Source organism: Aedes aegypti, chromosome 3 (assembly GCF_002204515.2).
Source record: "Aedes aegypti strain LVP_AGWG chromosome 3, AaegL5.0 Primary Assembly, whole genome shotgun sequence".
Taxonomy (NCBI): Eukaryota; Metazoa; Arthropoda; class Insecta; order Diptera; family Culicidae; genus Aedes; species Aedes aegypti.
Window position 1 is genome coordinate 204,314,180 of NC_035109.1, and position 11,381 is coordinate 204,325,560.

Here is an 11,381-nt window from a genome sequence, read left to right on the forward strand (position 1 = left end):
ATTTGACGTTTGAACGGTGCCGTGTTATTAATGTGGCCATGGAAACCAGTGAATTCGGCACCGCTCAAACGTCAAATTAGTGAACTCGTGCATTGGTCCATAGGGAAGATCTGCATGAAACCCATGGGAGCGAGAAAATTTGTGACATTCATGGTTACTACTGTCACAGCCTACGTGATTGAAAAATACTGAATTCACTGGTTGCTATGGTCACATAAATAACACGGCACCGCTAAAACGTCAAATAGTGAACCCGTGCATAGGTCCATTTGGGTTCTTTTGAAATGTTTGCTTGTGCTTTTAGAGTTCATCCAGTTGAAACGGCATTTTTCGAAATAGCAAAAAATGTTGTATGCAACTCGTTGCAAAACTCGATTTTTTCTCGTTGTATTTATCCAACTCGGCGAGTCTCGTTGGATAAATGTACAACTCGTGCTGAAAAAATCATCATTTTGCAACTTGTTGCATAAATAACTATTTTCAAATTATGCAACAATGTTTAGCAAATGCTTAAGAACTTTAAAAAGCATACTGCACATAAAAAACAGCATAATATGCATGTCTTTACAGTCAAAATAGGCAAATTCCTTGGGGTGTCCATGCTGCCCCGTGTCCCCCTGTATTAAAATAGTAACCAAGTCTCTAAAAGCGTTCTGCTACCAGCCCTGTAAATAGAACAAATTGGAATTTTACGCGAATTCAAAGAAATTTTTAATAAACGTAAAAACGTAAAAAATAGTTTGCCAAATCAAACAATCTGTTGATAAAACAAAACCAATTCTTTATTATACAATCAAATATGTGTACGATCCTTCTTAGTTTTACTTCCCTGTTGAGAAACAAATGCTAGGCACAAAGTGATTTTATCATTTACGATGAACCTTTCCACTTGCGTAGGATTTCGGCTGCTTTCTGCAAATTTTCGTCCTTTTTGAAGAAACAGTAACGGACGAAATCCTCCCCCAAATGTTTGTTTGGCTCGCTGTAGAAAGCCGACGGAGGAATGCCTTGCAAGCCCACCGACTTCGTCATCCATTTGGTGAACCGATAATCCTTCCGAGCGTCAGTTTCCTGCGTTAGGTCCACCTTGGAGTCCAGCGAGGACCAATCCGCCACCATGAAGTAACCTCCCTGCGGAACGGTTGGATTCATTCCCACTTCGGCCAAGAAGCTAGCCATGTAGTCCCGCTTAGCCATCAGTTCCCCGGAAATGCTGTTGAAGTAGCACTCGGGACTCTTGAGCCTCTTCAGTTCGGTTTCGAACCCGACGGCAATCGCTTCCTGAATCGGAGTGGCGCACGTGTAGACACAGTTCTGATGAACCATTTGGAGGTTCTTCAGCAACGCCTCCGGTCCGTACGCCCATCCAATTTTCCAACCGGTTAGAGAGAACGTCTTGCCTGAATGATGGAAAAAGTTAAAAATTGTATATTATAAAAGTGGTCATGTTGTAATATCAAGGAATTGACCAAAAAGGGAAACCTACCAGCGGATCCAATCGTGATTGTCCGTTCCCACATGCCGGGTAGAGTGCAAATTCTGATGTGTTCGAACGGTTCGAACACCATATGCTCGTAAACTTCGTCCGAGACGCAGAGAACATTCCACTTCTTGCACAGATTGGCCACCACTTCCAGCTCGGCCCGATCCATTACCTTCCCCAGAGGATTGTGCGGAGTATTGATGATGATCATTTTCGTCTTCTCGTTAAATAGGGCTTCCAGTTCGTTATTGTCCAGTACCCAGTCGGCAGATGAGATGGTTCCTCCGGTTTTGTTCTGAAATGAAGTTACATCAAGGATATAGTTACATACCTACTATCAAGAAGAATCTACTTCAGGACTGGTAGCAGGTCACTTCGTTGTCGTCTTATTGTATCTTTCTAAACAGTTTTTGTAAATATAAGATATCTAAAGGCTCCTTTCTAACCAAAACGGTCTCTAAAGTCACTTTTTTATTTCCTACTTCACTTTTCGCTTTAAGGGACTCCCCAAAGAATCCCTCTCGGAGTTCCTCGACAGACCTCTGCATTCATTCTCCCAGGAATTCTTCCAGCAATTTATGAAGGGATTGTTGGATAAATTTCAAAAGTATTTATGCAATGAAATCTTACAGTAATTTCCACAGGAATTACTCTAAATATTTTCTCTGGGACTATCACAGGACTTTCCCCAGAGATGTTAGTACAAATTATTCAGTTGTTACTTCAGATCTTTCAAAGATTCTTTCAGAACTTCATACTTCTGCTTCATTTTTTTTTTCTAATTTTTAAGAAGATCATCCTCTGAATCTACAAACCCTCCCCTTCGACAACAAGTATCATTCCAAACATTACATTCATTTCTTATAACTAGGTGTTCTGTGTTAGACAACACTATCATCCTAATTAGGTAACAAATTTAAGATTAAACATTTTGTTTACAACATATTACATTTCATTTGCCGTAGCAGTTCAGATTTTTTACAGGTGAGTTGATTTCACCTGCTTATTAGAGAAAAACAAAGTTTTCAATTTACTTACACGGAGAAATATTTTTGAGTTAACTTTACCCAAAATTAAGTATATCGATTATAGTTTCAACCCAAAATCTCTCGGTTTTCTCTTTCTCCCACACGAATGTTGTCAAAAATAGAGAGAGCTGCATCTACCCAATGGGGGTACTTTGGCCCAATAAGCCAAATTTGGGTAAATGCAACTTTTCTTATTTTTGGGTCGAAAGAACTCAATTTTGCGTTAAATCAACCCAAAATTGAGTTTATTTTTCTAATGGAATTAAAGCCAAACTACCTAGTGGGGACCTTGGAAATTTATCCAAAATTGAGTTATTGGGCTCAACTACGGAATTGCGTTGAAACAACCCAAAATTGAGTTGAATTCCGTCTCCGTGTATAACGCATTAATCGTGGCAATAGAAGATTGCAACGATTTTTGCCTGAAATTATTAATTATTTTATTTGACATTTGTTCCATTGTTTCAACATTGGATCTTCTATGTAACTCATTGGTACTATACCAGGGAGGAAGCTTCAGAATCATTTTCAAAATTTTATTTTGAATTCTCTGCAGAGCTTTCTTCCTGGCAGTGGCATTACAACAGCTAGTCCATATTGCTACAGCATACAACATGGCTGGCCTGAAAATTTGTTTGAATATCAAAAGCTTGTTCTTAAGACAAAGTTTTGATTTTCTATTAATAAAGGGGGTAGAGACATTTTACATATTTATTACATTTGGCTTGAAAGCTCTCAATGTGATTTTTGAATGTTAAATTCTTATCTAGCATGAGCCACGGTGCCCCGACAGACCGTTATTATGCAAAAAAAAATGTCCATCAAATCTGAGCACAGGGCTCGATTCCTGAGGTCATTCTGCATCTCTGGGCCAATTTAAAAAAAAATCCTTAGGAGGAATCTCGAGAAATCTCGATTTGAAGTTTTTAACTTAAAAATTCAATATAAGGTACCGTGGGGCAAGTGGGTTTCGCATAGTTGGGACTCTTCAAAGCCTAGAGACTTTAAATTAAAACAAATGAGGTCGTGACTATTTTTTAGCTTGACTTCCACCAAATATAAGCAGTGTGCTGAAATTTATTTTTATGTAAAATTAAAGAAAAGAGTACAGAAAAAGTTTTTGAAAAACGTCTTTTTACTTTTCACTTGCCCCACAAGTGGAGTAAGTGAAAAGTTTATCGTTTTGAACAATAAATTCAAAAACTAACAGTTATATTCACGATTTTCATTACCTTTAACATTTGTTAAGGCGTCCCAATGAACAATAACATAAATAACATGTAAACAAAGAAAATTTTATTCTTGTTACTTCAATTTTCTTCTGTTTAGTTATGTTTGTTGAAATGATTCGACAACATTATTACTGCAACATTTCCAACGTTATAGTTCTTACATCATGGGACAGCAATTGCATTTCTGCCCTGTAGAATTTACACCGCTCGTTATTTGTTAAGAAAATAGTAAATCTTCGGTAGAAAACAAACGGAATCCTTCAATAAAGTATTTAGAATCTTTTTTATGTGGATACACCTATACCCCATTTTTTATGTTTTGAACTAGCTTTACATAGATATTCCACGAGATTTCCATGCGTTCTCTTATATTGAAACTTTGCAATCAACGTCTTCATTTTAATCGGCTGTCCGAAGTAAACATATTAATATCGTAATATTTGGCATCCTTTTTTTTAGAGAAGTTCCATGATTTGGTCATGATAATAGCTTTTAATGCTTTGAGTATAGTGTTTCTTAAATTATAAGCCCGTTCTGTTGTTCTATAATAATTGCGAACCTTGTATACTCATAGCTACCTAAAGAGAAAACACAAATTAAATCTCTAATGAGAAAATTTTCACTTGCCCCACGTGATTAGAAAATTGACGGTGTTTTTATTTAGTTATTTTTAGGTATACGTCGAATTAATTCTAAAACTTTTTTTATTGCAGTATAAAACTATCAGAGGGTACAGTATAAAACTATTAGAAGTGGTACAGAAAATTATTTTCCGCAACTTTTTTCCACTGAAAATGTTAAAATAAGATTGCACGCCGCCAGCTTGTTACGGAATTATTGTTGACAGGTTAACAATATTTCGCTCTATTATGCAATTATGGCTGAAAAATCTCAGAAATCTCTTACCTTTCGTAATGCTCTCAATGGCCTCAAAGGTTTACGCATGAGTTTAAAACGTTAATTCACATATTAAGTAAAATATACCAATTACTTTCACTTACCCCATTTACCCACTTGCCCCGCGGTACCTTAATCCAAAATATCCAAATTTTCAATTGCATTGAAAAAACCTACAAAAACGCTCAAAAAGTTAGCCATACGGTTCTCAACTACTATATAACTGTTACCGTTGTTATGATTAGAAATATTTACAACTGACTAAACTTACCAGAGTGGCTTAAGTATGTTTTTACTTGGCGTAAACCAGTAAGCTTGGTTTAATATAATGAAATCAAAGAAATAAATTTCAATATACTATTGATGTTACGTTCGATAAACGTGAACATTCAATGCTGAGTATTATAAATTAACAGCTTATTTTTCGACTTTCACACTAATTTGTTCATCTGGTACTACTCTTGATGATTACGTCTAGTTTTCCACCGAGTATTGCCCTCAGCACTTTACGTAAACAATATCCTGTTCAACACTCTCAGCCTCAACAGGGTTTTAACCACACGGGAAACATGATTGTCATATGTCACAAATGTTCGAAGATTAACAAAGTTATTAACAACTTCAAACAAATCCCCATTAAGTACTACTTAGTTGGGGGGTTCAGAGGCAGACATCTCACTTGAAGTGGGTACATTTGATGATTTTCCGTTAGAATTTTCGGTAGACGAAGAGGAGGAGTTACCTGTGGTGGTAGGGTTTTTTTTTTCATTTGATTTGAAACAAGTAGAATGGGTACTCATAGTACGAATAGGGGAGGAGTTCAAATTACCTGCTACGATATCGGCAAAGGATTTTCCGTGGGTAGATACATTCGAAATTAAAAGATTCTTACGTTATGGGTGTGATTCCTAATCAAGTGATCGTTTACTGAAAAATGAGCATTGTTCGTCAAAAACATGATTGAACCTAGAGTTCAAACTCTTCAGCATGGTTTCTTTTGTGAGTTCGATTCCTTTATGTTCACTGTTTGGCTTCTCCAGGTAAAGCTTAAGGGTCGCGAAATATGGAATTACTTCAGAAATACATGAATCTTCTGAGCGGACGATTCTTGTTATTTCTTCGAATGGCTTCAAAAGCTCGAGAAGACGACCGGTTAATTTCCATTCATACTCCGTCAAATTTTTTACCGTACTAACTTCTCCTGCGTAGTATGTTATAGCTGGCCTTTGGTCATGCATGCGCCTTATCATGTAAAATGTGGAATTCCTACGGGTGGGTACATCCTGTAATAGTTTTCGTTTGGGCAATTCATATTTCTCCTGTATTTCTGCTAATTTGGAACATGCCAACGGTGAGTGGTTAAAGTGCGTTACAATATTGCGTGATTTTACAATAGCGTCTTTAACAACCTTCTGACAGTCCAAACCATCGCGAATGACGAGCTGGAGAGAATGCAGGAAGCAGCCAACGTTCGCTAACTCGGCGTCATCCAATCCTTTTACCATATTGGCCGCATTGTCGCGTAAGACGAGATGCACTTGGGTAGTAGAGATGGCCCAGTTGCCTAGCATCTCATGTATTTTGAGGCCGATTCTCTCTCCGGTGTGCGATCCAGAGAATCAATGGGCGGTCAAGCTAATCATAGATTTATTGTTTGGGGAAGACCAAATGTCCGTCGTAAATGAAATGTAACCACCGTCTCCGTCGTCATGCTGAGGTAGAGCGCTCTTGATCGTCCTCTTGCACCTTTCATACATTTCTGGTAGTACCGTTGATGTGAAGTGTTTTCTGCTGGGAACCTACGTAATAAAAACGTAAAAAATTCAAAGTAACACCTAATCCAAATAAAGAAAAAAAAAACTAACCTTAAATTTTGGCTGCAGCTTTGCCATTAAGCGAAGGAATCCCGTATCTTCAACCATGGACACTGGTTGGTGATCCAAAATTATCATTTCCGCAATCGAATTGGTTACTTCTTTTGCTTTGGATGAATTCAAATCCCACATTTGGCTGTCCGCAAAGCATTCCTGGATTGTAGGCTGAGATGATTCCGTCGCCGATTTCGAAACTTTACGCTCAGCTTCTTTCTCCCGGTGAATACGATGCGAAGCCGAATGTTTCTTCAGGTGATTAATCATACTTGAATTCGTAGCCGCTTTTCCGGTACCACCTCGCGAAATCATGGCATTACAATCAACACATTTAGCACGACGGCCACCGTCGATTTCCACAAAAAACTCCCAAATCGCTGAACGTTTGTTTTCGGCCATTTTATAACTTTGCGTCGCTTATTAAGACAACAGGAAAAGCACACTAACCAGTCGGACCGATGCGTGAAAATGAGAGAACCACGGCATAAATTTTAGTACACCGTGGAGAGAACATGGAGTGACATCGAAGAGGCGCGTAGTGACCGTGAGTGACCGAAGCAAGAGTAAAGCAAAGAGGCTCGATTAAAGGCTTCCCCAAAACAAAGCGATTTTTTTACGGCAACAGCGACAAACAATCGCCGCGATTTCGGTGATGTTTCGCTGCATGTACAGTGTTATGAGCGTACCCAAGCCACGGAGGTGCGATATCGCTGCGATTTTCGTCGCGTTGGTCTAGATAGTATCATATAAGAGTGCTTGCAGCGACACAACAACAGAATCGCGACGATTTTTCGTCGCTGTCGCTGAAAAAAAATTGCGTTGTTTTGGGGAAGCCTTAATGCAAAAAGGCTACACATTCTCTATTTAACACATTTAACAGGTCTAGGGGAAGTGGTGAAAAATGAGCAGGGGTGGTAAAATGCCGTGCCTTTTACCGAGAAAAAACAAATTTGATTGAATGTTTATCATTCACGGACGATTTTGAGCATAAATCGGAGTGTTCGGGTGCATACGGAGGTCAATTGAAGTAAAATGTCAACGAAAACTAAGATTTTAAAAAACCACGTTTGAAAATTAGAACTGACGTAATTGTTAGCTCGGAAGTCTAGGTTTTTCAGTGAGGTCAAAATCGATGTCAAATCTTGTACCTTTAGATTTCATTTTGAATGGGTAACAATAATTAATAGATATATTTTCGGAAATGCAACGAAAATTTTCAAAAATATTTGTTTTACTCGCGTTTTTGCATGATGTTCATTTTACCACCAACAGCTGTTCATTTTACCCACATAGTGCAGGTAAAATGAAAATTTGCATCGTTTTTTGCTAGCGATAAAAAATATGTGAAATTTAACTATTTCAGTTAGAATTCGTGTCGCTGCTATAGATAACATCCCTATTTTCGATGTTGTGCATAGAACTATACAATTCCCTCGTTTATCTATCAGGAACATAATGATATCTTTAAGGTGTTCATTTTACCACCCCTTCCCCTACTACCTGATTGAAACACATGAAAGTTAATCCAGGCTTAATTAAATTTATAATGTTAATCCAGACTTAATATAACAATTGAATTAGTCGAATATTGAGATTTTATTCGGCCGAATGTTGGGACATTATTCGGCCAAATATTCGTTTGGCCGAATAATAAAATTTCAACTATTCGGTATTCGGCCAAAGGCCGAATAGTGCTATTCGGTACATCTCTATTCGATACTCTACCAGGCAAATTCCGGAAACGACCGTTATAGTAACGGATATTATCTTTCATCTGCCTGGCACGAGCCTCGACGACTCTCCTTCGCTAAGGGCAAGTACAAAAATTGGACTTATGATTGCCCCCGCAATTCGAGCATATAAACTTGGTGGTACCTTCCTTCACTGGACAGACGTCCTTGGCGTGAGAAGAATCTCCGCAAATCATGCATTTAGCATCCATGCGACAATTTTTTGTACCATGACCCCAGGACTCTACACTAGTTGGTCCATAACTGTGGGGTCATGGTATCCCTAGAGTTTTGCAAATTTCGAATCGCTCTAGAATCAAAAATACCTTTGGTGAGCTAAAGCTCAAAAGCTATGTTGCAAATGTTTACAAATTTCTTCACTTCACGAAAATTCTCCGAATCAGTTTATTGATAACATTTTCATTCCCCTACGGCAGTGTCGTTTTCTAGTGTATAGGCATTTGTGGGCTTTGTAGCCGTGCGGTTAGCGGCGTCAGTCGTTTAGGCGTATTGTGCTACAGAGTGTGGGTTCGATTCCCGCCCCAGTCGGAGAAAACTTTTCGTCAAACGAAAAATTCTTCATTGGTCCACTGGTCGTTCCGTGTGTCCGTTGTCTAATGTAAGTTATGTTCAGTCTGTGCAGCCTATGGCTGAAGACGGTGTAAATTGTCTTTTTCATTAAAATTGAAAAGTCTAAGGTGTCGGCCAGGGTAGACGCGTCACGCGAAGCGACGCGAAAATCCTTTGGAGTTTGACATTTCATTATTAATAATTGTTATTCCATCCCAGGCAATTTTCGCGTCGCTTCGCGTGACGCGTCTACCCTGGCCGACACCTAAGGGACGATTTCTTCACCTTCGCTTAAGCCGTAAATCACGTTTACCCATATAGTTAAACTAGGTTTAAGGCTTAAGCGGTGGTGAAGAAACTGCTTATAAGTCTTGCAGATGATTCCAGGAACCCCGTTTGGACTTCGTTGGACTTCAAAAAAAAATCTTGATCGAAATCTTTCATGAATCCTTACGGAAACTCTTATTTCTGGTTTTCTTTTTGTTTTCTTGGTTCCCGTTTGGTCTCTTTTTTAGGCTGGAGGTGTCTAAAGTTTTAATTTTTAGGACACTGTCGCTACCAGCCCCATTAAATAGACCACAGGCAAACAGACGTATCACTGAAGAAATTTCCATCGATCACATATTTAACGATTATATCTTATTTGCTGTTTCAAACCTCACATCCAGAAGCGTGCGCATAGTTTTTCTTCGTGTTTGACGTTTCACACTACATCAAACTGCAAGTCTTGGATTCTAATGGAATTGGCTCTAAGCTGTTCTAAGTGTTACGTCTGTTTGTCTGTGCTTATTCATATAGAATTCATATGGAGCTTACCGGCTTCAGCGGTATAAACCTGGGAATCCCACCAGCAGCCTTCACCATCGGCTCGTAGCAGTCGAAAAATGGTTCGATGATTATCACCTCATCGCCTTCGTCGACGTGTCCTTGGATGGTCGCATACAGAGCTTCGTAGGCACCGACCGTCACCAGGACCTCCGTCATCGGATTGATGGTGCGATCGACCAGCTGGGAGTACAGTTTACTCAACGCCTGCACCAAGCGGGGATGACCGAAGCCTCTCGTGTACTGATTGGCCAGCGGATCGGGGCTGTTTGCCGCAGCGGCTAAGGCATCAAGGGCGTATTTGGGCGCATGGTAATCCGGGAACCCTTGACCAAGATTCAAGGGTTTGTACTGGGCGGCTAGTTGAATGTATTCCACCCTGCAATGTAAGATGTATAGTTTTTCAAAATGTTGTTAATCTCGTCCTTTAAATTTATAACACAAGTAAATAAATATATTTGGCTCCGATACAGTTCAACATAAATATTAGTATTTTTATCAATTCTGTAATCCAGTACGATAGATGGATGGTAATGAGTTAGTTGATTATTTTTCAACAGTTTAACACTTAGGTCACCATTTTATTTCGATGTTTGATGGAATAAATTAGTATAAATGTATTACAATGATTACTGAGCTAATTGTACCGATTTAGTTTAGCTAGCGTTCGTCGAAAATTGGTGGATCATCTGTGCTACCAAGTTTCTCTGAAAGAAATCATGGACCAGACCACGAAATGGTAATAGTGGTAAGCATGACTAAGCTTAGCTTGGCTATTCGAACTAGTAATCCTTTATATGATTATAAAGGATCACTAAGTCGAACCATTCAAACTTATTTTTTTAATTACAAAAATAAAAATAAAAGGAAAGGGGTGCTATGAAAAAAAAAAAAATCAAAATAGGAGTTTATGAATACTGCTGTACCTAGCGAGTTACGCCAATGCATCATACTTATCACACTAAACTAAAACAAACTAATTAACTGCATACTGCAACTCACTTACCAGACACTCTTGGTGCTTCCTTGATAGCGCTTCGGAAGGTCAAATTTATTGTGCATAGTTTCGTTGGATGTAGAGGACATTGTTCTTATTTGCTGACGATGGACACTGGATACTGCACCGGTCAATGCACTGCTTTTATTCGAAACGATAAACTGTAGATCCTGAAGCACTACCGCGGTTCTTATCGCACCACCGACCGAATTGTGGTTACGGAGAAACATCATCTGGTGTGACGTATAATTGTATGAAGGTAATCAAATAGGAAGGGCTTGAATTTGAGACAGACAGACAGACAAGCGCTTATCAAAAGACGTTTCGAATCGGAATGACATAACGAGTCTGAATGTGCATCTGGCAACTGGGGCTCTTATCAAAGTTCATTTTGTGTTTTGATCTTTTTGATCTGGTTAATAAATTTTGTTCTGAATGCCGCGTGCATGACATCTAGCGGTAACTAGGGAAACTGCGCATGCCGACTGGATGCCAGTACAGGTATGTTCCGTTTTTATCAATACGATAGACTATTTTCAGTTGACAAAAACGGAATAATTTTCTCAGACAAAATATTTTACAAATCCTAATAGATATAATAATTCATATAGGTTCGTAATGGAATTTGATTGCAGTGTCCAATCAATAAGTATGATTTTGTGATAAATCCTTAATAGTTATAGTTTCACTTTGATCAGAATGTCAATAGATGTATTATGGAATATGAATACGATAATCACATAAATGT

At 38.7% G+C, this 11,381-nt stretch overlaps 2 protein-coding genes across 2 annotated transcripts; both read right to left on the reverse strand.

Annotated features, from left to right (window-relative positions):
- Positions 1 to 760: 760 nt before the first annotated feature.
- On the reverse strand, positions 761 to 10,978 carry LOC5564787 (kynurenine--oxoglutarate transaminase 3). The gene is made up of 4 exons (XM_001649093.2): positions 10,643 to 10,978; positions 9,628 to 10,015; positions 1,487 to 1,778; positions 761 to 1,400 (listed from the first exon to the last, which is right to left on the reverse strand). Exons 1-4 carry the CDS (start codon positions 10,864 to 10,866, stop codon positions 871 to 873), a joined length of 1,434 nt encoding a protein of 477 aa, XP_001649143.1. The 5' UTR covers positions 10,867 to 10,978; the 3' UTR covers positions 761 to 870.
- LOC110677941 (zinc finger BED domain-containing protein 4-like) lies at positions 5,534 to 7,137 on the reverse strand. The gene is made up of 2 exons (XM_021849988.1): positions 6,506 to 7,137; positions 5,534 to 6,439 (listed from the first exon to the last, which is right to left on the reverse strand). The coding sequence occupies exons 1-2, from the start codon at positions 6,908 to 6,910 to the stop codon at positions 6,260 to 6,262; spliced, it is 585 nt and encodes a 194-aa protein (XP_021705680.1). The 5' UTR covers positions 6,911 to 7,137; the 3' UTR covers positions 5,534 to 6,259.
- Positions 10,979 to 11,381: the final 403 nt, after the last annotated feature.

Coding starts and splice junctions, on each gene's coding strand:
- LOC110677941 (XM_021849988.1), bottom strand. CDS start 6,910: ATGGCCGAAAACAAACGTTCAGCGATTTGGGAGTTTTTTGTGGAAATC. Junction 6,440..6,505: donor AGCTGCAGCCAAAATTTAAG/GTTAGTTTTTTT, acceptor TTTATTACGTAG/GTTCCCAGCAGAAAACACTT.
- LOC5564787 (XM_001649093.2), bottom strand. CDS start 10,866: ATGATGTTTCTCCGTAACCACAATTCGGTCGGTGGTGCGATAAGAACC. Junction 1,779..9,627: donor GGTTTATACCGCTGAAGCCG/GTAAGCTCCATA, acceptor ACTTCATTTCAG/AACAAAACCGGAGGAACCAT. Junction 1,401..1,486: donor AATCACGATTGGATCCGCTG/GTAGGTTTCCCT, acceptor TCCATCATTCAG/GCAAGACGTTCTCTCTAACC.